Here is a 27,884-nt window from a genome sequence, read left to right as displayed (position 1 = left end):
TTTCTAGTACCCTGAGTTGATGGTTGCATCTTATAACAATAATGAAGATGCTCCACATGAGCCTGATGGGGTAGCCTTGGTATGGAACATGAAGTTCAAGAAAACCACACCAGAATATGTTTTCCATTGTCAGGTAAGACTGAGGAAGCCATTAATTTCATGCTAGACAAAACAGAGTTTACTACATGGTGCATCTGCCCACTGTTTATATGAAGAGGCTGAGGTTAAAAATAGGCATTTTTGGAAGAAGTACAAGCAGCAGTCCAGTGTTTTTAGAAGGCAACCAGCCTTCTGAAACAATACTGAAAGCCTGTCAGGGCTGCGTGTCATTCTTTGTCTATTTAAAACAGTCCCCAGGAGATTTAGTTTATAAAGCCCTTGCACTTATGAAGTAACTGTGGTGTACCACTTCCTCATCCAGGCAGCAACATATGTTTTCCCACCCACGTTAGCTTCCTCGCATCCTCTGCACTCCAAGCTGCCTACCCTTGCCTTGGTTCTGCTTGGTATTGTGTTTTGCCTTGAAAATTGGGAAGTGCACTTTGCATTTCTGGGCACGCGTCTTTCTCACAGCTTGACAAAACCGGTCTCCGTTACAAGGACTACTCCACCAATTCCTGTTTGACTGTCCTTCAGGTTAGCAAACCAGTGTTTCACTTCACTCAGTGCTACTTTATGACCGTACTATTTTAGAAATGTATGGACAATTTTAAAATAGTTGGGTGTTTTATTTCTATAGGTTTGTTTACTCCTCTTTTGCCACTGCTTTTGTGTGTGAAATGGCACAGCCTCGTATTGACAGAAATGTTCTGCTCATTAGCTGTATCTCCATCAAACTGTCCGAACTGTGGAACAGAGCTTGGGCCAAATTTCCAACCTCTTCATTAATATCCTTCTGTGGTAATTAAATACAGGACAGTGGTATTCAAAAAGCCATATGGAAAAGTTTCAGCAAGTAAAACTTAACAATCAGAGATTAGTAAAATGCAGATTATTCTGCGGTAAAAATTGCTTCTCTTAGAAGGATATGTATTACCTGGCTAATTGTGTAAGCTAAGTGTCATTTTACATTCAAGGACCAAACATCTTTTTGAACTAAGTTTATGTTTGGACTTGGGTACATTATCAGATGTAACATAGTGGGAGGGAGTTTCTGGAATTGAAGTTACTGCTTCAACCCGATTAAGTAACCTTTAATTCTGGGCATGTTTTTCTAATTTGCTATACTGAAAAACAACTTCACAAGGAGTCTAGGCCTGCACAGCAAATATGCCATACAGATCTATATACATATATATGTGTGTGTGTGTGTGTGTATTAACTTTGAAATGAGAACTTGTATTTTTCTCGATATCATATTCAGCAGACTGATGTGTTGTTTCAGACTGCTTAAGATCTTAGCTCAGATCCCATGTTCAGATTCTTCTAGGATGTACATGCAGCTTAATGTTTTAAACAAAATATTCAAGAGAAGAGATTGCCCATTGCATTTTCAGGAAGAATAATCCTTAAACTAGATTGATTTTGCAAGATAATACCAGATTCAGGGTAACCCTTCTTGAGTATACAGAGGGGAGATTGACTACAGACATAATGTGCTCCATTAATTAAAAATTCTATCTAGTTTTAAAAGTAGGTACACTTAAACAGGGGAGGTATGACTCATTAAATGGAAAGCACTGAGGCAGTCTATACTCTCCATTAGAAAAACACACAAAGGACAAACTGGTGGCCAGAGATTTGGCATGGCTGAGGTTCTGTCTAATTCTCCTATTAAAGTGAATGTTCCCCTTTTAGAACTGGAACCTTAAAACCTGTGAATTGAGAGACACATACAGCACTGTGCTTTCACATGCATCCTGGATTCATCATCTTTCAATTAAATGAAATTAGTTCTGTCCAGGAGAAATATTTATCTTCTTGGTAAAATTGTCCACAGATAATTTGCATTATATGTCCGTTATGAGTTGGAACCATGTTTGAACCACCATTATGGGACTTCTGACATGTGGAATAACTTCCGCATCTCAGATCAGGTGGGGATACCCACATGAGATTAAATGAGGAAGCGAAAAGCATGAGACTTGGTCTCCTGAACACAGGTTTTGTTCTAACTGACTCAGATGGAAAATAAGAAGAAACAAATTATCTTAGCTCAGAGTCTGGAATTCAGTTCTGTAGATCGTCATGATATTCTGTTAGTTAGTGGAAGTCAACTGTATTATTAGTCAGTCCCATATCATTTTTATTACCATTTTGTAAGAGAAACTTGCCCTTATTCAGTCCTGATTCAGTCATTTCTCTAGGTCTTCTGTGAGCAGGCCCAATTTTCCTTCCACAGTACATGACCTTATAACAGTCCAGCCCAGCAGCTAGAGATGAATACACACCTTATCATTACAGCTAGGTTGCCCAGATATGACAACCACATTACTTTGGGTGTATGGTCCCAACAGACCTCTATTTTCCTTTCCAAAGACTTTTTATAAAAATGTGTTCTTAATAAATACTATATGGTGATGACTAATATATCTTTTGCATTTCAATTTTTGGGCTCACAGAGCAAGATACAAGCAAGTAGAAACTCATTTCAGATGTGACTGTCGAGGTACTCATGCAAGCCACTTCTGAGAAGCCAAACCAATAAATAGGTTTATGAAGCACTTTCTGAGGAACTTCTGAGAAATTCCACCTCAGGAGTTCTGATAACATCAATAGAAACAGATATGTGAAACATCTCTGGACAGCTAAAGAGCTGGCTGAACTTCAGACACCTCTTGTGCACATTTGGTATATTCTTGAATCTCGAAACCATGAAGTTGTTTTGTCTTTCCTGGTATATTTTACAGATTTAAGTAAGGTGATTACTAAAGAATTTCTTAATTTTGTTTATCTCTTTCTATGACTTTCTGTAAACTTACACAGGACCATTGAAATTGTCATAGTCAGAACAACAGGCTTTCCTAGTGCCTTTGATGAAAGTAGCCAGAGCCCAGGGGCTTCAACTAAAGTTGTCTTTCAGCCATTGCTTGCAGACATCAATGCAAAAATCTACCAGCTATGATTTTTTTTCCTATCTCAAATCATCAAAACATTTGATTTCAGTCCTCAAATGTGAGCGTTGATATATTATATAAATGTTTATCTCAGCTGCTGTCACTAATGATCTTACTGTTATAAAATTCGTGCCCAATTTAAAGTCATATTAGGTTGTTGGCTCATTAATACAGTGTAGGTGGTAGTAAATTTCATAGCTCTACGATATGTTGTGCTACAAATACTGGATTCAATTTTAGTTAATACTCATTAAGGGAAGAATTACTGTCACCCCAGTGGACTTGTTTATTCATTAATTCATGTGAACTGCTATGTGATCTATCAAATCCTTCCTAAACAAAACAGTCCTACTGGCTTCTACTCTCTCCTCCTGTGGAATATTTCTTCTCTTTTACTTGTTTTATTTTTGCCCTTCAGGTTTTTGTATTTCTACTTTATCCAGTGATGTGCTGACAATATTTTAGCTGGGACTCCCACAGATTTTTTCCTCTATAGCTCATCATACATCTCTTCACCACAAGGTTAGAAATGGGAAAACAAGGAAGAGTGAGGGATTGGGCAATTTGTTCATTTGTTTTCCCATGCAAGCAAAAAAATGTTGTCTCAGAAGCAAAATCAAAGTGGAAGGGTGATATCATTTGCCAAAGGAATGAATGCTCAATGCTTTCCTGAGGTAATGAGGAATAAATTGAGCATGCAGTTAATACTGCAGAGTGCAGAATGGGAATGTCCTTGTAGGGAAGAGTCAGGGATGTCCTCTTCCCCCATGCTGGAGCATCACAAACCCTTAGTGTAATCCAGTGCATTCCAAAGGCAAAACCCAAGCCTTTCAGTAGTACTTTATGAGGCCCTGCGGATGAGTCATCCCTGATTGGGTTGGTTTGGCAGTAACCAGAGAGGGAATGAATTCCAGCAAAGACATGGAAATAACATTGACTCTCCCTCGCTTTGGTGGGAGAATTTTAAGCGGTGGTTCACACTGCTTCTCTCAGCTACTGTTGGTCTGTGTTTAGGTGGGGGTGACAAAAATGAAAATAATATGGCATGGTTATTGATGATATGAATCAACATGAGCTCAATCCTATATTGATTTATGCAATGCATGGGGCTGGCCTTGTATGTAAACATTCCTGTACTGTTGATTGATAGTGTCAATGATATTTCTCAGTCTTACTCTCTTTCTTAGAAAGCACTTATATGTCCGTAATGAGCTTTTTCAGTGATCAAACAAATAAAAATCTGCATTACCCATTAATTATGAGGAATATTTGTAATGCAATGCCTATTGTTTATGTACAACTGGTCATCTCTGCCCATGATGTTACTTCTGTTTCCTGGTAGACTGATCTAAGCTTTCTAAGCCAAAGTGACCTGAACAAGTATCTGAAACCAACGTGTCTGGTTGAGTGAGGCAAATGAGAACTCAGATTGTCTTTGCCGTAAAGTGGCTACTTAAAGTCTGAGCTATTACACCCTTCCTTTCAGCAGGGCCTGTTAGCATGGGTACAGCACTGCTCTTATACTAGATCTCATAGCTTTTGGATTAGAGCTGATCTACAGAGATGGAAGATACAAGGAAAAGAAATAATCAGTGGGTCTAGTGGACTTCAGGATATTGCTAACCATTTCCTTTCTTTTGGAACTAAAGAAGGGTTATTAAAGTCGGTTGAGGTATCTGGACCTCAGTTTCAAACATCCATCACTTCAAGAGAGGAGGGGTGGGTGAAGACAGCTAAAGGTATTAGTTTCATGCAAATAAACCAAATTGAATGTTACTTTCTGATTTGGAGTACTCTGCATTTTGTTTGGAAAGTTTGATGAATTCTGCTTTTCTACACCCAGTCTAATGATAGCAGCAACAAAAAAAAATTACTACATTGACTGCATTTTGATTTATTACAGATTATTTCCTGATCTATTAATTTCCTCTTTCTCAGCTATGTCTTTTCCAAATGTCTCAAAAGGGCAGTCAGAAGTACAAATCTGACACTTAGAAGTAACTCCATTCAGCATATTTTTAAGGAAGTAGCACATGTGAAGTAGCTTTTATTTGAGGAAGCAGTAACCATTTAAGAGTTCTTTCAAGGAGTCACATTGACTTTTAGCATAATCACAAAAAGATTTCAGCAGTATATCACTTTTAATAGCTGCAGCTATTTCTGTCCTTTTCCTAAAACGCCATGCAGTCAGATTTACTTGGTTGATTCCATCTCTTTACTAAACTGTCAGTTTTTTGTGGTATATGGGACTTGTGTTTTCTATTTTAATTTCAAGAAAAGCTGTCTATGCTTGGAAAATATTGGTGGATTGGGTACAGAAATCAGCCACTCAGCCACACCACAAAATGTTTCATTCTCCCCTAGCTTTTTTGTAGTGGCTTCTATACACTGTCATTAAGTTATGTGTTTGACCACTCTTCATTGCTTATCCTGGTGTGGTCTTTCCCTTTTCAACTGAATGGATGGAGTCAGAAATGCATATCTTAGAATTAGATGCACTGAGGTAAGTGAAGGGCTATATTTAGTGGCTGATATTGGCTGGAGTTGCCCTTTTTTTTTTTCCTGATTTGGTTCCTTTGTTGTTGTCTGCTCTTTCAAAATCAACATAAATTCCTTCAGATGTGCTTTTTGTTCCAGCAGCCTGCCTTCTAAAGGTGCTGAGCACCCAAATCCATGAGACTAGTGTGTGGAGTGGGCTGAAGTAACAGAATGAATGACTAATATCCTCCTTTTTCTCCTATCCTTGAGTTTCCTTCTCTGTGGAAGCCAGACCAGAGCTCAGTCTCTCCTGTACTTTAAAAGAAAAAAAGTATTACAATAAGTTTATTTGTCAATGAAGTATGCTTGGAATACTTAAAAAATTAAGCAAATTTTCTCTGATAATTATGTTGGTGCTTTTCCACAAAGGCTTCCTCACTTTGCTGCTGATATGTAAATTTTGAGTAAGGATTCAGCTCTTCAGAACCATAAAAGAAATTACAGACCCTAAACTCCCTCCAAGCTTCCCAGAATTTCCCAAGTAAAATCAACCTGAAGAACCAGCAGCATGTCCAGTCCCAGAGCTGACTTGTCTAGTTCCTCAGTTGCTAGTGAGAGGAACTGTGGGCATCGGTGGTCGATTTTTAAAGTGCTGCAAATCTCAGAGAAGACATGTGGCTCTGAGCTGACTGTAAATTTAAAACAAAACAAAACAAAACAAAACAAAACAACAACAACAACAAAAAAAAAAAAAAACAAAAAAAAACAAAAAACCACCAACAACCAAAAAAAAACCCCTGCCTTTGAAAAGGCTTTTTCATTAAAAAGTGTCCAGTTGTTAAAATAACACTGGTCTACTGGTCTACAGAGGAGTGAGTTTGATGAATAACCACTGAAACTGGGTGCACGATTGGAGAATGAGAGACAGTGGAAGAGGAGAGGTTCAGAGTGCATGGAAGAAAAAGGCTTTTCCCTATGAGGACAGTCAAGCATCGAAGCAGGCTGTCCAGACAGGTCATGCAGCCTCCATCGTTGTCTCTTCAAGACAGGCTGGATGAAGCCCTGAACAACCTCTTCTAATCTCACAGTTGGCCCTGCTTTGAACATGAGGTTAGACTAGAGATCTCCTGAGGTCATTTCCAACCTGAATTGTCTTGTGATCCTGTGATCCTGGATGTGAATCAGATTCTGCCTGGTTTTGTAGCAGTTTGGTAAGTGGACCTCTGTAAGTCTGCCCTTGAAGATACTGGGGTAGCTCCCATATTGGGAATGCTCCAGTAGCCAGGGACCCAAATTTGTTGCAGAATTTCTGTAACACATACCAAAATGTTTTAAAATGAATCAGGTAGGGCTTCTTCACAGATATAGATGTTTTGTTTTTATTTCTGTTTCATTTCCTGCTATGCATTGTTGGTAGGATGATGTTTGTGGAGCTGCATAGAGCTCTTCAGTGTCTGTTCCCCAGGTCACTTTGTTGCTATCACATTGGTAACTACATGGTCATTTTCACACTGTAATAATTCTTGCAGATGTATAGGCACATCATTTTGGATTAAAATTTGAGAGATTTTCTAACTGTGCTACTGGGGGACAAGAATAGTTTTGGCTATGGCTTGTGATAGAAAGACATATTCATTCTGCTCTTACTTTAAAACTTTTTTCCTCTGTCCTGTTGTGTTTGTCCAGGCTGGAACACAGAAACACAGAGCACAGTTTGTGCTGTGAGGATTTCAGTAAACAAGAGCCCATGTCTTGTCTCTTAGGCTTTTGTTTTAGGATCTTCCTCCTGTTCTCAACTGATACCAACTGTCTTTTTTTGCTCCTCGTATTAGAGTCTACACCACTTCTAACCTTTGGTGATTAAAAATGACTATAATTTGTCCTAAGATTAGTGCTCCAATACTTGTGGGGTGATTGTGTCTGAGTCAGTAGAAGTTACACCCACACATTGAAGGCTGAATGTAGTATTTGGAAAATGCTTTTTGGTGTCTTAGGTGAAAGGAGAGACCTGCGTGCAGCAGATTTGTAGAGGGGGCCAAAGAGGACCAAACATACAAGAGGCAGAGTCACCTGTTTCCCTGATACTACTGAACTCAGAGGCATCAGTGGGGGAGGACAGAAAAGTCACTGAAAATGTGAAAATGTATATTCTGTCTTGGGTGCTATAATGTCTTATTCAGTCCTGAGATCACCAGTATGAAATGCCCCAATTCCTGCTTTATTGCTGAAATGCCACAGCTGTTAATATGGCATCTGGTAGCATCTGCAGCTCAAGAAAAAGTATGACATGTTTTCCACAAAGCCTTTCAGTCCAAAAATCTCTTAAAACTGATTTTTCTTCCACACAAAATAAAATCACTATATTTTTCTTAGCAAGAGTGGGAGAAGAAAACCTTCTTCCGGGCAAGGTTGGAATGAAACTAAGGATCATTATTTAGACTAAAGGCATGTAAACTGGATTCATAGAGTTGTATGCCTTCCCTTGGGTTTACCTGTGTCTTTCCTAACCCTTAGCAAAGCTGCTTTGTCCATGTTGACTTGGATCTATTGCTATCTTGGGCAAAACCCTGAGGAGTAACACACCAATCAAAGCCAATGTGTACATTATAACAGCATAATTGTATGCTATATCCCATCAGTCTGTGAAATGACTGCTAGCACAAAAGGTAGGTGCAGTTTCCCTATTAGTAATTAACATGCTGAATTACTTGAGTACTATGTTTATACATACAAAGTATGCTAGCAACAGAATGCTCCTTTGCTTAGAGCAGTGCTTAACATAAATCATCTTCCCCATTTGAAACTGAGATTTCAATTATGAATAAAAGAATTAGGAAGTGATAAATTTGCTTGTGTCAGATAGAAAATTTTAGGTAGTTCCTGCTGCTAAGCCTTTTTTGGAGGGGCTAGAGTGTCATACGCTTAAATGATATGCTGTCACTACTAGCAATAGCACTGTGCTTTTTGTAGATGTTAAAATAGTGATTTGTAATGAATCTGTACTTAAAGATGCTGTTTCTCTTCTGAAAGTTCATGTATTCTTCCTTTCAGACCAAATACGAAGAATATGTTGGCCACTCAATTTGGCAGGCATACTTTTTTTAAAAAAGTTTGTTTCACTGATAACTTGTGTTGTATCTTTCTGAATTACTAGCATCTAATATGCAATATGCAAATAATGCAATTTGGAGAAAACCTAAGCTTTGAATTTGCAGAGTTAGACATGCAGTATTTTTAAACTTTAGCTGGCTAAGGAAAAAAAAAAAAAAAGATCTCAATCAAAAACTATATTTCATAAGAGAAAATTATAGTGATATTGATGGTTTGCCAAAACCTCAAGCAGTGACAAAATCCACAGTGTCCTGAAAGAGATGCCTTTGCAAAACCATTCCTTTGCAGATGGCTTAGATTATTGATACTTATAAACGCATGACATTATTCATTCAACTCAGAATTTTGAAAAACTGTGTTGATAAAAAATGCAAATTTGTCACACTACCCCAAAATCAGTGAGGAAAAAAAATCACCAAATCCTACAATTGTTCCTGAGGGTGTTTTATAGGTTAGTATTGTTGATTTGGTTACATTTCAACATGACCTAGTGTAAAATATTTTAAGAAAATGGGAGGAAGGAAGGGAAAAAAGAACATAACTTTTCTTTGTTGATGTGAACATCACATTTTAAAGTTTGTCTTGTATATCTGAAACTCCCAGTGTTAAAACAGTTTTGGGTGAACAAGAAATGCGGGATCAGAAGTGAAATCAATAAGTCACTGGGATTCTTCCACAGAATTTTTTTTCCATAAAGGGTATAAAATACCATGCAATTCCCTAGCTGCACTGCAAATGATGGATAAACAGCCATAGGCATGACTTTTCTGTTTGGGTTATGTAACTATTCTCAGTGCAAGCTACTTGCATTGGAGAGTACATTTGGTCCAAATTCAAGAAAATTATTTCACCTCATGATTTTTGTCTCTGTGGGAGCTCTATGTGAGGAGTGAAGCCTCTTTCTGTGTTACCTGGCACAAAATATAAAACAGTTACTCTTCTAAAGTGCTGTAAAAGGCCCCAGAAACCAAGGAATCCATCCTTGGTTACAGTCCTGGGATACAACTGTCCTCTGCCTTAGGTCTAAAATCAACAGTTTTCCGCCCTCTGCCCCCACGGCTGGATGACTGACGAGTACCTCACTGAAAAGAACTTTTGTATATGGGCAACATTGATTTAATGATGATTAAGGCTCCCTGCTTCCCACAAAGAGAAAGAAAGCACATGCCGACTGGCTGAGATACTGATATTATCCTTGGAAGATGTTTACCATGGTGCAGAGTCTTCTGGAAAGTGGCAAAAAGGGGAATCCCTATCAGCCCCCTCAGAGACTGCCCAGTAATTCTTATTGTACAAGAACTACTCTGCATAATGGTATCATATTTGCTGTCACTATAATAATGATTATAAAAAGTGAGCCTTTGTTAGTAATAAATGCCCATATGAAGTAATTTATTGTGTTCTGTGAAAATTTCACAATCCATTATATAACCATAATAACAGAATACAAATGATGACAAATACCACAGATTTAACTTTCACAAAGCAGATGTATATAGTGACATTTTATTAAAACAAGATTGTATTTATCATGAAAAGTATCAGAGAAGAAAAGCTAAAGTACATTTTTTTATCATGAGATGATCTTATTGGCATCATGGAGACGTGGTAGGATGGCTCCTGTGACAGGAATGTTGGAGTGGAAGGATACAGGCTCTTTGGGAAGGACAGACAGGGGAGACGAGGAGGGGATGTCGCCATCTATGGCAATTTGCAGCTGGAGTGCATGGAGCTCTGCCTGGGGATGGATGAGGAGCCAACCGAGAGCTTGTATGTCTGGGTTAAAGGGAGGACAGGGGCAGGCGACATTATAGTGGGGGTCTGGTACAGGCCACCCGAACATGAAGACTAAGCGGATGAGGTCCTCTATAGATACGTTCACAAGCCCTGGTCTTCATGAGGGAATTCAACCACCCCAATATCTGTTAGAGGGACAACACAGCAGGGCATAAGCAATCCAGGAGGTTCCTGGAATGCGATGATGATGACTTCCTTCTCTAAGCGATAGAGGAGCCAATGAGGAGCGCTGCTATGCTGGACCTTGTTCTCACCAACAAGGAGGGGCTGGTGGGGAATGTGAAGCTCAAGGTCAGCCTTGGCTGCAGTGACCATGAAATGGTGGCATTCAAAATCCTTAGGACAGCAAGGAGGGAGCACAGTAAACTTGCTACCCTGGACTTTAGGAGAGCAGGATTTGGCCTCTTCAGGGATGTGCTTGGCAGAGTAGCATGGAATAAAGCCCTGAAGGGAAGAGGGGCCCCTGAAAGCTGGTTAATATTCTAGGATCACCTCCTCCAAGCTCAGGAGTGATGCTTCCCAACAAAGAGGAAGTCAGGCAAAAATGCCAGGAGGCCTGCATGGATGAACAAAGAGCTCCTGGACAAACTCAAACACAAAAAAAAAAGCCTACAGAGGGTGGAAGCAAGGACAGAGAGCCTGGGAGGAATACAGAGAAACTGTCTGAGCAGCCAGGGATCAGGTTAGGGAGGCCAAAGCCCTGATAGAATTAAATCTGGCCAGGGATATCAAGAACAACAATAAAAGCTTCTATACATACATCAGTGACAGAAGGAAGACTAGGGAAAATGTGGGCCCTCTCTGGAAGAAAATGCGAAACCTAGTTACCCAGGACATGGAGAAGGCTGAGGTACTCAATGACTTTTTTGCCTCAGTCTTCAATGGCAAGTGCTCCACGCACATCGCCCAAGTCACACAGGCAAAGGCGGGGACTGGGAGAATGAAGAACCACCCACTGTAGGAGAAGATCAGGTTTGAGACCATCTAAGGAACCTGAAGGTGCACAAGTCCATGGGACCTGATGAGATGCATCTGTGGGCCCTGAGGGAACGGGCAGATCAAGTGGCTAAGCCACTATCCATTATATTTGAGAAGTCGTGGCAGTTCGGTGAAGTTCCTGCTGACTGGATAAAGGGGAAACATAACCCCTATTTTTACAAAGGGAAAAAAGGAAGACTCAGGGAACTGCAGGCCAGTCAGTCTCACCTCTGTGCCCAGCAAGATCATGGAGCAGATCCTCCTGGAAATTATGCTAGGACACACGGAAACTGAGGTAGTGATTGGTGACAGCCAACATTACTTCACTAAGGGCAAATCATGCCTGACAAATTTGATGGCCTTCTATGACAGGGTTACAGTGTTGATGGAGAAGGGAAGAGCAACTGAACCTACCTGAACTTGTGCAAAGCTTTTGACATTATCCTGCACAACATCCTTGTCTCTAAATTGGAAAGACACAGATTTGATGGATGGAGCACTTTGGATAAGGAATTGGCCAGATGGTCACACTCAAAGTGTTGTGGTCAATGGCTCAATGTCCAAGTGGAGAGCAGTGATGAGTGGCGTTCCTCAGGAGTCAGTACTGGGACCAGCGCTGTTTGTGGGCAACATGGACAGTGGGACTGAGTGCACCCTCAGCAAGTTTGCTGATGACACCAAGCTGTGTGATGCGTTTGAAACGCTGGAGGGAAGGGATGCCATCCAGAGGGATCTTGACAGGCTGGAGAGGTGGGCCCGTTCAAACCTCATGAAGTTGCCATGAGTTGTCCGGGGTAAATCCATTCTTCCTGGCAGGATAGTGGTAAATTATAAAATGTCCCATCACTGGTGAGAGTGGATGACCCAGGCAAGCTGGTTTTTGAGCAAGATGTGGTCCTCTGTCACTCCAGGAGTCAGCAAATGTAAGCTGGCATAACCATGCTGATTTATTGTAACTATGGCTTTGACCCTGAGACTGGAAAAACACTTATTTCATCCATTCCTCCTCTACAAGACCACTCATGTTAAAAAAAGAGGAGAAACCAAACAGCAGAATCTTGCAGGTGAGGAAAGTGGGGTGTGAATTTTCAGGAAACTAATGCTTGTTTGGAGAAACAGGGATTCAAAATGGGGTCTATAAGGCAAGTAGTTATCTATTCCTTCATGGCCTTAGCTGGTCCTTAATTTTCTATGGGTGCAAAGCCAAGCTACTCATATCAGAATTTGTACAGTAATTTACTGTAGAAGATACGAACAGCGCAAAGACAACTCATATTCCAGTCCTCATTCTTAAATACAGGCTTGCCTATGGTATCTTCTGTGTTTCCACTAGATAGCTGTTTATATGAGCCTCTCAGTCTCTCAATCCTCATATCTATGTGCAATGTTTAATTAATTTTCAGTTATTTCCAAATATGTAGTGACACTACTTATAAATGATACATCAGTGAAAGTGATGGATTTGGGCAAATATAATAGCCTGTCAGTCTTCACTATAAGCTACAATTAAATCAAAAAGATAAGAAAAGATTACTGTAATTATTTTGATAGTGAACTGATAGAAGTTTGCCCAAGTGACACAGACTACGGAGTACAAAATGTCAATTGCTTAGAAACAAGTAAAATAAGATATACTGTTGTCCCCCTTTGCTCCATAGCCTTAACCTAGAAAACCAAATGACCTGTCTCCAGGATCAGGCGGAGCTCCAGTCAAAGACTTGTAGGGTCTTTGATATGTAAAGAGGGGTCCAGTTAGTAACGATTCATTCAGTTACGGGGTCTGAAGTGCAAGAGAAACTTGGACATACTGGAGTGACTCCAGCAAAGGGCCTCTAAGATGATTTAGGGACCAGATCATCTGTCATACCAGGAGAGGCTGAGAGAGCTGGGACTGCTCAGCCTGGAGAAGAGAAGGCTCAGGGGGATTTTGCAGTGTGTATAAATATCTGATGGGGGAGTAAAGAGGATAAAGTCAGGCTCTTCTCAGTGGCACCCAGTGACAGGACAAGAGGCAGTGGGCAGAAACTGAAATACAGGAAATTGCATTTAAACATAAGAAAAAAAACTCCTTAACTGCAAGGGTGACTGACACTGGCACAGGTTTCCCAGAGAGGTCATAGGGTCTCCATCCATGGAGATACTCAAAACCCAACTGCACCTAGTCATGAGCAATCTGCTGCAACTGATTCTGATCCGAGCAAGGACTAGGCAATCTCTAGATGTGCCTTCCAACCTTGACAGTTCAGTGAGTTTGTCTCTGACACTTCATATTCCTTTTCCCTTCCCTGTCTCTGAGGTTATGCAGGTCAGTTGGGCCGTGATTGCCTCTAATACTACAGAGTCTTCTCAGGACCAGCTGAATGTCAGGGCATCCTTCCTTCCTCCCTGAGAGGAGGTCACTGGCTCTCAGAAGTCCTGAATCAATAAATTGCCTGTTTAGGAAAGCACTTACTGATTTTCTTGGCTGTGAGCAGGGTTTTGAGTCATTGAAGTCATGGAGAACTTAGAATAATTAACTACAATAAGTTCATGGACTTCTGAGAAAAGATGGACTCAACCATATAGGTAAGGCCTTTCCTCAGCTGGGGCTTTAAAGTGTTCTTGGTCTGATATGTTAGATCTTCTGATTGTGCCTGCATTCTCATGGCCCGTGCATTTATTGTGGGGGTTTGGACGGAGTGCTACACTTGAGATTTATCTGCAACTCCCTTATAAGCAGCTGTGACTACTACACCTAACTTCACAGGCTGAGTTGTAGATAATTGTTCTTGCAGCATCTGTACTGGCTTCTAAATCATCTGTGGCTTCATGTAGTTTGATTGATCAAATGCGTGGTTTGGGGAACTGCTGCTACAGAAACCACCAAGCTACCACCAGAGCTCAAGAACAACTCGTGTTTCTATTCCTGTTCTCCAAGTCTGGAATTTGCTATCTCTGTGTGCTCTGTAAAGCCCAACTCTCATATTTCCAGAACTTGCCATCAAGTGATTATCTGTTGTGCTCGCTCTGTGAGAAAAGTTCCAGATACCAAGACACCAGGCAAGCCTAGCTCACACCTCACTCTATGGGGGATCTCTTTTGCTTTTGCATAGTGCTAGATGGGAACCACCCTGGATAGGGACTCTTGTGCCTTGCTCCTGAGGCCAGGTCGTGGTTCCAGCAGAAAGCAGAGTCTGCATGGAGAAGAAGCTGAAGTCCTTAGACCAATGGCTGGGGCACTTTATGAGCATGGGGCTGAGCTGCCAAGACTATATCTGTGTTTTATATTGGATTAAAAAAACCCTGTAGGATTGCAAAGAGATAGGATGATGAATATATTGACCAAAACAGGCTAATGTGAACTCTTCCTCTTGTTTTTACTATGGACTTTAATCTTATCATCTCTATCCTACCATCCACATGCATGGATAAGAATGCATGGAAATGTATACAAGGCTTTAAGGCTATGCAGATGGAGATGGTTTTGAAAATTTGTCCTATACTAAATACCCTGCCTCTTTCTGTCACTGAGTGCTGCAGTCTCTGCCCTGCTCACCAAAATAAGTGCTAAAGAAAAAGGATTAAGGAAGCATCAGGTTTCATTCTTTATTATATTACCAGCATATACTTACAGTAGATTTAATATATACACAGCAGATTGTGGATAGGGTATAGTTTTCAAGACAGTGCATAGCATTAGGGGTATTTGTTACAGCAATTGTTGGTGTCTTAGTTAAACTGTCCCTAAAATTCTGCAAAGACTGTGTTCTTAAGCATGTTTTGTTAGAGTCTGTAGGGAATGGAGAATTAAGCATTGCAGTGGAGCTGAAAAGTTGAATGCAAAATCTTTTGTTTCTCTTTAATTATTGTCCCTTCATGAATTACTGCAGCCCATCCATTGTAGCTGATCTTACTGACTTTCTGAGCCCAGAGAAAACCCAAACACAACTAACCTAGCATGCAGATTGCATGACCAGTTCCACGGGAGGGTGGTCACACTAGAGCAAGATGGAGGTCATAGTTTGGTTGAGGCTCTTTTTTGGGGGTAGCTATCTGTGTTAAACAGCCCTTTAATATTAGAAGTCCAGTCCAATAAGCCCTTTTCTGACAAAAAAATAAAAGGGGGGAGGGAGGAGGGGTGTGACAGTTGCAACCTGATATTACTTACTGTTGAAAGGAAAACTGTATACATTCTCCACAGCAAACAGCGTGCAAGCTGAAAATAGAAGTCTAGCATCTTGACCTGAATTAGCAATGAAATACAGTTGGAATTGATTGTTGTTGAATCTGAATTTTGGCTGCTGGCAGACCAAAACTGTTAAGACACTAATTTATGTTCTGATAATTTTGAGCTAATTTACATATGTGGTTAGGTGCCCAAAGATGAAAAGAAAAGGCAGGCAATGGGATTTGCCAGCACACTTTGCAGCATCCAAACACCTTTGCCTCACCAGCCAGCTGGTGTGTGGATAGTTACCTTTTATGTTTGAGATGCTTTTTAAAACAGAAGTCAAAGTGGCTAAATGTAAATGTGTGCAGAATGCTAAGAAGATTTCATCACTAGAAAATTATTCAGGCTACAATTCACCAAAGATTTTCACTTCTAAAATCTCTTGGAATTTCTTTCGGTATGAAAACAGCAATCGCTAGTTAACAGAATCAAAAGTGTCAGTAGAAACACACCAGACAACTTCTGTTTTGTCATGTCCCATATGATGACTGTTTTCTAATGGATTTCTGGTAGTTGATATTCTGCCACCAGCCCTGTATTTTCAGAAATCAACTGAACACTCTTCGGTTTAAGAACTGCTTCTTACTTAATGGCATTTCTGCACTAAGTAAATTTTTAATGTAATGTTACTATTTGGACAATTCCAGAGGTCTTCACCAGACTGAGATGCCTTTGAAGGAAATTTATTACAAACCCATTGTAACAAAGCAGTCTCTGTCCCAGAAAACTTGCAGCTATAGTTATGGGCGGTGTCAGGCAGTGACACCATTACCCGTGCCCTGCGCTCTTGTCCAAGAGCCTGTGGCTGATACCGTGCTGACACTAGTGAGCTCCACAGCGTGCAAATGGAGTGCTGGAGTGCCATGCTCAAGCTGACAACCACCATCTGCTCCAGATTCTGGCCAGCCTGTGGTATGCGTGGGGATGGCAGAAGGTCTCGGAGCTCCACTCGCAGACACAGGCCCTAAGGCTCCAGGTCTGCGAGGGTGGTGCAGACCCGTCACTTCAGGCTTGTGAATAATTTCATCAAAACAACTCAGAGTGGTCATGTGTAACTGTTAAAGCATCGTGACCCAAGTAAAATAGACAAACCAAGAAAGTGCTTGATTCTCCAACATGCAGGCACATGGATGTTAAGGATTTGACCCTGCAACTTGATAAGCAGCCAGGACCTAATCAGAGAAAACAGACAAATTTGGGTACTTATCATGTAAGCAGTTGGATGGAAAGAAACCTTGATTTTGATGTGCTGTAATTGATCCTTATTCCTTCAGGCTTTAATTCTCTCATTGTCAATCTAACAAAGTATGATATTCATCAAAAACTGTATTAGGCTTGCACATATGTGTAGTAGTTCAGGGCTACCAAACTGATTGGTTGTTGCAGTGATGGGTAAAGGCAGGCAGGATCTCCCTGTATCGTATTTGGGAAGTACCACGTTTATCTGCTTTTGCAATCCATCAAGCAGTTTTGCCACTTTTCTGAGTCATCACAACACCATCAAATGAATAATATTAGCAAATGCACTTTCCAGAAGGGCTAAAGTACAGATTCCCTTTTGGCAAGGCAGCTTGTGGACTTCCTTCTGATTATTTTATTCTTGTAGTTACATGGGCTGAACCTGAAGCTACAGAGATGAAAGTAGAAATCTTCAGCTTTCTGCCCTGCTTAAAATGAAGGCATGAGGTTGGATGTTGCCTTTCTGCAGACTTGGGCAGAGTGCTCTGATTGTGTTGCAATGCTCAGATGTCAGCACTGAGGTTAAATGTCAGAGTTACGTACCCTGTAAACTCAGCTAAGAAAGAGCTGTGTTTCCTGACATACTCTTTTCCTTCTTTTTAAGGACTTAGTACTTTTTCAATAAAAATAAATTTAATTTGTGGCTACATTTCAGCTCCATTGGTTTGATGGTATAAGTGGAGCAATACCAGCTTTGGATTTAGAGCAGTCGTGTGGCTGAGTCTCTCTGTGCAGCTTTCATGTGGTTGGGTGAGACATTCTTAGAATCCCCAAACATTTTTTGAAGATCCTAAACTGGAGACATTCACAATTCTTCCCTCCCTTTCTACCATTAATCCTTCATGTTTTAACAAGCACTGAAGTTAATACAGCCTACACTCTTTCCTGTCACACTGAGCCCCCCTCCCTCCTTTCTTTCTCTTGAATAAAGCAATCTGTTCTTTCCAGTCCATACTCTTGTAAATCAAAGGGATAGATGTCGACACACACCATAACCAAGTATAAACTTCCTTTTTTTAATTAAACAGGATTCTGACATTTGGTTTGAAGAAGTGTTTGTTTGGTTTTTTTGTTTTTTTTTTTTTTTTAATACGTGAAGGATGTCAACTGCTTTTATTTTATTTTTAGTAGAAGATGAATTTTGTATGGTACCACAAATAATATCTAGCACAAAATCTTTCAGATGTTATTTCATATTTGAATAGGAAGAGAGTTGGAGGGGAGCAATACAGAAGTCTTGGCATTTAAAGCTTTTAGAATTAAAACTTAACCTCTTTGGTGAAGGTTTCTGTACACATAAATCATGTTTTAGGTACCTTTTCAAATTTAATTTGGAAAAACATTTGTAATTCTATTGCTATCCTTTCTGCTGTTTGCTTATTACTATTAATTATACTTAGACATTTATGTGAAACACGGAAATATCCAGATTCATAATAGCTGATATTGAAAATAAGCAAGACTCTTGGAAGGAACATAGTCTCTATTTCAGTGTACAAATCCTGGTATCTCAGTAGCCAGGGCAAAGTCCCCCTAAAATTGCCTCATTCAAGGTATCTCACACCTTTTGTGGTGCAAAAAGGATGTAATAGGGCACTAAACTGGACAAACCAATGTTCAGATTGGATACCGCTACTTCCCATGCTGATTCTCAGTCCTTGGCCTGGCAGGAAAAAAAGGCTTTATTTAGTAACTCGGTTGCTGTTTTGTTTCTAGATGATGATTTTAATCCAACTTTGCAGTTGCGGCATATCATCTGTACCTATTCTGGGGCCACATATAAGTTTGTGTAGCAATGCAGGGATGGAGAGATGGTCTCCTGCTGATTGCCTGGCCAGAAGAAGGTAGGGCAGCCCTCAGAGGGACTGGGAGTGCTCAGCCCCTTTAAGTGCTGTTCTTGATGAGCAGGAGCAAGAGCAAAAGATTATGAGTAAACTGTATGTGTACTTCTGGCCTTTGTCTTTATTTGTTTACTCCTCAGGAGGGCAGCCATAGGTGATCAGAGGTCCAGTCCTTATTCTTCAGTTCCTATGGATAACGGGCTATGAGTATGGCACCTTTTTGCAGTTCTAGCTAAACAGCAGTACCACAGCTTTGCCCCTCTGCTCTCAGTCCCTCTAAGCCAATTCCCTCAAGCATGGAAAAGGATCTGCCTCTTCATCTCAGCTGCAGTTAATTTTATTGCCCACTGTTGTCTGTGTTAGACTGACCTATGGTAGCATGCCACAGGCTTTTTCACATGTGTTTGCTCAGCTAGAAAATCTACCCAGGAGTTTCCTGAGTGCCTGCTGCAATATAACCTGGAATTTTGGAGTCTAGAAATGCCTGTGAACTCCTCAGATCACTTCTTCCCACTGTCAAAGTATTGTTTTGAGATCCATCTGGTGTCAAGTGTAGGCATATGGCCCCAGTATGGCAGCGCTGCCTATGGGGGTGGTTTCCTGCAGAAGAGGTCTCGCTGAATGCAGTAGTCATTCCCTATTGAAAGTCATTATTGTTTAGCACCCAGGTCTTTGTGAACTTGTTCAACTGGTGGCTGGGCAGAATGCCATCCGAATCTACGGACATGAGCACAGACAGCTGAGTCTCTGGGGCCTTACACACATCAGATGTGGGTACTGAGGTCAGGCTTCTCAGTAAGGAGAATCCAAATGACTGTCTGTCCCGACCATGTGTATCTGTGGTTGAAGGGATATGCCACCATTAATCCAAATCTGGGCCGGATTAAGCTTCTAAAATAAAAACCAGCTCTGCCAGCCACTTGAAGAGGGCTTGGGGCCTGTTTGAGCAGAGTATATCAGTGGGGAGGGAGGGAGGAGGCAGAGGCGGCTGAGCCAAGTCATCACCCCCAGCCCCTGTAGCGCTTCTCTCCATATGGGCTAAGGCAACCTGACAGCTGCCGAAACCGGGGGCTGGGGTGTGCTGCCCTCGCCCCTTCGGCTGCAGGCCTCTCCAAGGGCTGGGCAACACTTCTGTTTCTGAGGCCAGCCGTGACAAGAGCGCAGACATTTCATGCTTTGTTTCTTAATTACATTTTCAGCGTGGTTCTTGTAAAAGATGGGAGCAGAAGCTTTAGCATTCAGGCAGCAGGATTGCCCCTTTGACAGACAGAAATCTCAGATTTACCAGCCTGGGTCTGGCTGTCCCTTTTGCCTGGGCAGTGCTCTGACCTGGAGCTAATTCAGGCTCACTCAGCTGGCCCTTTGAGAGCTGCTCACGGCTGTGGGCAGGCAGAGCATGCACAGGGGAAGAGGCAGCAGCACCGGTGTGGCAGCTCCCACCAGAAAGCTATCACCAAGATACAGGAGTAGAAAATCTGGATGGAAGATCATCAAGCCAGAAGTACCAGAAATACTTTAGTAGGGTTGCTGAGAAAGCTAAGGAGAGACAGAGAAAGCTAAATCCAGTAGACTGTATTGGCATAGAGGGAGAAAACACCAGAGCATTAAGCTGAAGTGAATAATGAAATGATTCACTGCACAGAGCAATTCAGAGACATGAAGGTGACCAAACACTGGGGTTTGCCTGTCTCTTGTGGGTCTCAACAGCTTGCAGCCACAGATGCTCTGTGGCACCCATAAAAAGTTAATGCTGGGAACCTCCTATTCTGAATGCCGTTTTTATACTCTGGACACTGAACTCCCTGTGGAATCACCTTCTGACATGATCCCTCTTAGGCTTTTTTATGCACTGTTGCCATATACTATGAAACTAGCTTCTTCTGTCCTCTGCAATGGGTAACTAAGCACCTGCAGCATATAAAATATGCCTAACTGAAAAACTGGGAAGCTTTACCATCGTTATTGGAAAGTGCTGTGAGATTTCCCTAGAAAGGTGTGGTAGAAGTGCAAAGAGGGATATGCTGTTATTTTAAAACCTGACCATGTGCTGGTTCCTCCCCCTTTGAAGTCAGTGGCAAAACTCTGTTCTAGAGGAGCAAGACTGCTTGAATCGGCAAACAGGCAGCAGCCTGGAGGCAGAAGAGGCTTACAGGGGATGGTTTCTGCTGCTCTCCTGGAGCACAGAGCTGTTCAGACAGACTGGAGACCTGTCTGCCACTCTTTCCCATTAAGGCTAAAAAATGAATGCTTTTAAAGTTGTTAAATGAATGGGCTGGATCTTACAGCCCTTACTCATCTCAGTATTGTCATTAACTTTAAGAAAATAATAACTATATTAAGTGCTATGGAGTGGAGTCCTTAAATTGGTAAATTTTAATATTTTACAGAAGTATTTCCTTGGTAGAAAAATAATACTGACATAATTACAAGGATGTGAACATTTCATCAGTTGAAGAATGCAAGTCACTTTGGAGTGATATGCAAAACTAGAAGAAGCGCAGAGGGCTTAAGTCCGTGTCATGTCCATAGGTTATTTTTTAACTTTATGAAAAGCACACTTTAGCAGTTTATATCCTGACCATTCAACTGTATTCTGGGATTCTGAATTCAAAAACATTCTAACCATGAAAACACAGCATTTAAAAATACACTGTCCACTTGGCTTCTTTGCGCTGCTTCAAAGTCTTCCAAGTTTGTTTCGGACAAACTGAGAACTTTGTTGTGGAATGACTGTTTGAATTGGGGTTTCTTAAAATACATGTGGAGCCTTGTAGCTGCTGCGGGGTGTACACAGTGGTGGAGCTGTACTATTTTAAAATCATCAAGCTATTTCACTTCATGTGAGAATATCTGTCAGCTTAGTTATAAGGAATGAGAGGGGTTGATTTAAACAGCTCTCAAAGCCATTAAACTAAGAGATAAAATGTAGAACACGTGCTGTAGGGTCGTTTTAATTATAATGTATAGGGGATCCATGGAAACTGGATGGCAGCTGCATCGTAGCTGAGTTTTAAGCCCCTCTTAGCAGTATTGAAGTCTTGTTACTCAGAGGTGGGTTATCTTATCTGTAAACCTAATAGATCCTTTGGAAATGGTGTTTGGAAGCTACATTTTGTTGCTACAACTGACCATAGTGTAATTACTGTGCTCAAGCACTTAGACAGATATGGACTTAAATAGGCAGTTATGTATACTAATCATCTAGTCATTAGCTACTAGATTATATAACATCAGAGAAGCATGTGCAAAAGCTTTAGTCAAGAAGGGAAGTGATCAAAGATATCAAGTGAACAGTCACAAGAATCCAGAGAGAATGGAGAAGAAAAAAAGGTAGTGGCAGCTTGTTTTATTGGCTTGGCAATCTTATTAGGTCGAAAAAAACAGTATTGAATGCACTGCTGTATGCTGTAAGTGTGTCTGCTAAATTAATTTAGCATATAATCTGGCTTTAAACAGTAGATATCAGGCAGCCACACAAATTCAGTAAAAATTATTTAAACTTCACATTTTTCTTTCTTCTTATTAACCTAGTTACAGACATCAAGAGTGAGCATAATTAATTCTAGCCCTATCAGAAAGGGTTTTAAATCTCTGGTATAAGAGTTCAAACCAGTCTCTAGCCACTACAAATCAGGATGAGAAGCAGTAATGAAAGAAGACAACACATCTGCCCATGTCAAAGTTTTTACAACTCCATCCACTCCTGCCAGAGACAGGGTCGTCAGCTAGGTAGACATTGAATCTAGTTCAGCTTGGCAGCTCCTATGTTCCCAATTCAACAAAGTTTACTTAAATGTCTGCAATGCTTTTTATGCAACTGAAATATTGTATTTTAGTTAACCTTTTGTCATTGAGTAAAATGGGTTCACACATAAGAACATCACCACTTCAAAATATCCAGTCATTAAACTATAACAAGGATTTGTTACCAAAACTCATTGGAAACAGGCTGAAAATTATTTTTTAAGAATGCAACCAACAGTGAGTTTAACTTTCTGACTGCAATTGCCACAGTAGTTTGGGTCTTGCTCTGTGCCTTGCAAGCATCAGTAAAACGGACCATGAAAAAAGTTACATTTGCTTCTGTTTGAAAACTGTCATTTTTAGTACATGAATTTTCAGGAAATTATATGAATGCTGTAACTTTTGCTTTCCAATTTGCATAAAATAAAGACATAACATCCAGGACCAATTATATAAAAATGGGAAATAATTCCTTAGAAAGAGCATGGAGGACTCAAAGGAGTTACAGCTTGTTACACTTGGCTGTAGCTTGTTGGCACATGAAAGTTCTGGGGACTGTTCCCTTGAGGGCTTCAGATATTGTATGTTATTTTAAAGAGACTGGAAGGTGGTAGTTGGGATAGATACCCATCTCCATACTGGCTTGTGGGGCACTCTACCAGATAGCCAGGGTAACGGTGACACCAGTCTGGCTCCTCAGCATCCCCAGCTAAAGAAAATGTGCAAAGGCAACTCAGCTGTTGTTAAAATGAGGAAAAACTATTTTCTGCTCAAACACTATACAGGATTCCTTATTCCTCTGCTGTTAGAAGAGGACCTCTCTGTAGCAGAGAAATCAGTCACTGATCCAACAATGAGATGCAGTTTGTCAGCTGATGCTCTCAAGGCATCATACCTTGAGGTGAACTTTGGAGGGTCTCTCACAAACTCACCTCAAATTGTTTGAGACTTAAAAACTAGAGGAGCAATAGGGGAAGAGCTCTCTCTGATGGGAAATCACAGGCCAGCATGCCAACCTCTGTCAGGTTGGTATCTGGTTACTTGAAGTTCTCACTTTTGGAAATTAAATTAAGCACTTGCTCATCACTGTCATGGAGAGGTTATCTCAGGTTTTTAGCATCAAGCTAAGACTCATCCTATGATGCATATTTTCCCTAGGACCAGTGTAACTTGACATTGTATGGTCAAAATTAGCTCTTTGCATGTGTCCTATTGGCTTTGGCAGAATTACTGGTGTGCAAGGAATATGAGTAGAGTTCATACAGTGAATTCTAAAATACAAAATGCCAATTACAACATGCCTCCTTAAGGAGAGAACTGAAGATAACTGACCATGTAACCCCTCTCTTCTTCTCTACCTGTTTTACTCCAGTCCTCCGTGATGTCTGTCTGTTTTGCTCGCTTCCACCCAAACCTGGTTGTTGGCGGAACATACTCTGGCCAAATTGTCTTGTGGGATAATCGCAGTCACAGGCGCACTCCGGTTCAGAGAACTCCATTATCTGCTGCTGCTCACACGGTAAGGATAAAAATCCCCTCCTCCTTTCCTTAGAGGAAATTGTCAGCAGGGATGTGGAGCTTTCTAGTTGTGTCTACAATGCTGGTTGCCACACAGATGAAAACATAAGTGTGGCCCTTGAAGGGAAAGAAACAGATAAGAGAGATGTACAACCACCTCCTGTAAGTGCTTAACAGTCATACTTCATACAGTCAGGTCAGGAGATTATCCTTCTTTCCAAGGAAAATGGCAGGATCAATTACAACACTTTAGTGAGGCACCTTTGGGCCAGCACAGTGGCACTGTGACTCTTACTCTCCACTGCCTGTAAAGAGAGCCAGGACACTATAGGGACTGTGTGTCTGTCAGTCCAGCATGGCAGCTAGTCTGATCCATTTATTGTTATCTCGTTGTACATGAGTTTCTCTATTGAACCAAATTAGGCACCTATGATGGTCTCAGTGGAGTCCTGTAAGTAGACACCAATTCCATTGGTGGGACAGTTTGCTTCTGTTTTCCAATAGAGCAATAAATAAATGCCTGTCATGGTCTCCTACTCCAGACAGGGCCATAGGGCAGAGCTTGCACAGTGAGGGGGAGTTTGTTTCAACAGAAGGATATGGACAAGCATTTTGCTAGCACACACAGATACCTGCAGATACAGTGATGGTGGCACAGGGCTCTGGTGATGTCTGGGAGATATACAGGCAGAGCATTAGCACAAAATGCCTGAGAAGGAAAAGTTTCTCTGTGCTACAAAGATGATGTCTGTAGTAGAAGACTCTTACATTGCAAAGTACTCATATTGTGCTGGAGGAAGAGACAAGCCTGGATTGCCTGCTAAAGTGTCCTCACTCCACTGTGGCACTGACCTCCAGTCCAACCCACACTAAGATGTTGTGCTTTCTTGAGCTCTCCTCTTCCAGAATTTGGCAGCCTCTTCATAAGAGCTAGAAGGTGTACTCTGTGGATGGTAAACATACTTCATCTTGGGAGTGGGCTTGGGACCATTCCTGAGTGGGAAGCAGGAAATACAGGCTGAAAGGAAGAGAAAAATTTAATAGCATGATATAAAAATGCAGAAAAATGAAGTTTTCCTGAAACATAAGAAAATTAACTACACAATGCACTCTGAGAGATAAGGTAACAATCTTGCTCTGGCAGATCGAAGGATCAGACAAAGTGATAGGTCTTTTGCACCTCCAGCTTTTACAATTCTGTGATTCTTATCTTTGGAATTTGCACATCAAGGTTTAGCTTTCAGTTGACTGTGGCAACATAATCCCTGGAGTTAAAAGACAACTCTAGAAGCCATGCCACATGAAATAATGCAAAAGATTCAGTGTGGGGCCAGTATTAAGGTGGCAAGTCTCTTATATTAAAAAATTACAGGTATGTACAGACATGCTTAGTGGGCCAGACAGTGCAAATATTGTTCCCTAAATTTCCACTATCATGAATGTTGATGTAATAATCTAATGATCTGTGCCATGGGTTTCAACTTCAACATTGCTTTTCATTTCCCTAATGTTTTTGCTCATTTTATCACCAGTAATGTTGTTCAATCTGCATGAAAAGAAACAGTCTCTCGTGGAAGTGCAATTTAGAGATGTAGCAGACCAGAAAACTAGTAGCAAGAAGCTGACTATCACTGAAAATTGACCAACTGGGACTCAAAATCTAGTGGAAAATAAAAGTTTAATGGGAAGTAATTTGTTTACACTAAAAAAACATTTGAGACAAAATTGTACCTCCTGGAATTACATATTAAGCTAGTTTTATTATTGCAATAGAACAATATGTGATGTTTTGCTTTTGACAAATATAAATAAATGACTTTCAGTTGTGGATGGGCACTTTATGTGCTGTCATGGATTGGTATAAATAAGTGTTTACACAGTCTAAGATGAGGAAGCATGAAGTTTTTAAGGAGTGATCAGATTTTACAATAAAAGAATGCTAACTTTGTATAGGAATCACTTACATAAACAGTAAATGAAGTCCTGGTTTCAAAAGGCTAGCTTGAATCCTAGCTGCCAAGAAAAAAAAGAAAAAAGATTAAATTAAGACAACTCTGCTGTAGCAGTATTACTTCATGTACTGCTAGATACATGAGTTGAATAGTAATTTTTTCATTTGAACTTACGCCATATGTGAAAAAAAGGATTTTTCTCTTCTTTCTCTCGCTTTGTTTATTTGAAACAGAGTGTGTTGTTATCACTGACTTAAACCTGAAGTTTAGTATCACTGATTGCTGCCTGGATTCACCAGGAAAGAGGATTCTACCCACAGCTTACTCACTAATTTCCTTTCACACCCACCACACATCTGCACTTGGGACAACAGGAAATTTTAATTAAGACAAAATCCTTTTGCATGATGATTTCATTTTCAAAATAAATAAAAGCAAGCTGGCAGCAACCCTTTGAAAGGAAGGAGCCTGTTTAGACTTTCTGTTACGTACAGTTGGTTGTCTTTTTCATCCATTTTCCTTATGTCTTTTCATTTCTGCTGTGAGTTTTATTGTGCATGAAATTGATGGCTGGTAGCCCTGATTAAAGCCAGACCTGGCACACTGAGGTACTGCTGGAAAGACATGGCTCGCTTTCTCCCTCACCACTAAATATTCTAGATACTGTGCTGCTTGTTTTAGCTTCCCTCCACTCACTGTCCCCACCTCTTTGTACTACTAGAGGTCAAACACCCATGAAAAAATAGGTCTATGCTGATTTCACACGTCAGTACGTGCCAATCAAGTTCAGCACTGGAGTCATTAGCTCACCACTAAGCAGCAAGAAGGTCCATTGCAGGAGGTGTGAGACACATGTGAGGGACAGACTGGGGTCCATCTGATGATTTGGGGGAAATCGGGTGCCTGACAATCTTGAGAGAAAGACAAAAATCAGCATCAGAATGGACCTTGCAACTTACTGGTGTGTACAAGTGACCTCTGAGCACAAGGTCCCATTTCAGCAGCAATTGCTGAGTCCACCTTCAGTGTGTGCACACACACTGTGCACTCAGACGCTGCCCTTTTTGCGCTTAGGGAAGGGGCATTTACTGGGCCCGCTCAGGTATCAAACCTGAGAGCTAACCAGTGCTCTGAAGATTTCTGCCTTTCCCCACTGACTGAGTAGGTGACACCTGAGTAGGTGTAAGTTGGTCCTAATTTTCTTTAAATAAGGAGAGTATTAGCAAAAAGTATTTTTTATTCCAGGAGATGCAGGTCTTCCATTCATGGGCAAAAGACGCAGAGAAATACAGTTTTTCTTTGCTTGAGTCGTGTATATGTCACATCCTTAACTCAGCAGTATCACTTGTACTCGTCCAAGGAAATTAAATCTTATTGTTCGGTCTGACTGATTTTTTACTCTGGAGAGTGCTGAACTTGACCCATCCCCTCATATGTCATCATCAGGTATCAGATGACTCTTTAGGCTCAAAATGTTACCAGGTTCCTTGGAAAAGGAATAGGCCAAGTTTCATTATTGCATACTAAGTGGAATTCAGCCTCCATGGAATGACTATGCTATGGTGAACCAGATATAACACCCTAAATTTAGTCACTCTACATTTATAATGACAGATTTAAAAATGTATATGGGCCAATGCTGGAGAATGCTGATGGACTTGTTCGTGTTTTTCAACTGGAGTACATTTGCAAATATTTGGCATGAAAGCCAAATTCTGGAAAAGTTCAAGTTTTATGCAGCTGTTTTCTTGAATAAAGTTTTCATTTTGATTCCATTTGGACAATTTGCCCCTTTCTGCTGGTTATTTTCAGTGTCAAAAGCCATCAGCAGAATGATGCATGTCCCTGTGGGTGAAATCTCATCCACATAATTCAGTATTTTCACAGCATTACTCAGCTGGGTTGTTTTATTATGAGGAAAATGAAACTTTGAAAACATTTCCACCTCCATAACATACCT

At 40.8% G+C, this 27,884-nt stretch overlaps 1 protein-coding gene across 7 annotated transcripts in view; it reads left to right on the top strand.

Annotated features, from left to right (window-relative positions):
• DYNC1I1 (dynein cytoplasmic 1 intermediate chain 1) overlaps positions 1 to 27,884 on the top strand; it is a 195,253-nt gene that overhangs the window by 120,028 nt on the left and 47,341 nt on the right. For all 7 annotated transcript variants that reach the window (XM_042801890.1, XM_042801892.1, XM_042801889.1 and 4 more), the window contains 2 exons: positions 8 to 133; positions 23,827 to 23,973. In XM_042801890.1, coding sequence (XP_042657824.1) covers positions 8 to 133; positions 23,827 to 23,973 — 273 coding nt within the window. The remainder of the gene's footprint in view (positions 1 to 7; positions 134 to 23,826; positions 23,974 to 27,884) is intronic.

This window comes from Tyto alba, unplaced genomic scaffold (assembly GCF_018691265.1).
Source record: "Tyto alba isolate M040663 unplaced genomic scaffold, T.alba_DEE_v4.0 Super-Scaffold_38, whole genome shotgun sequence".
NCBI lineage: Eukaryota > Metazoa > Chordata > Aves > Strigiformes > Tytonidae > Tyto > Tyto alba.
This window is presented reverse-complemented; position numbering and strand designations above follow the sequence as displayed.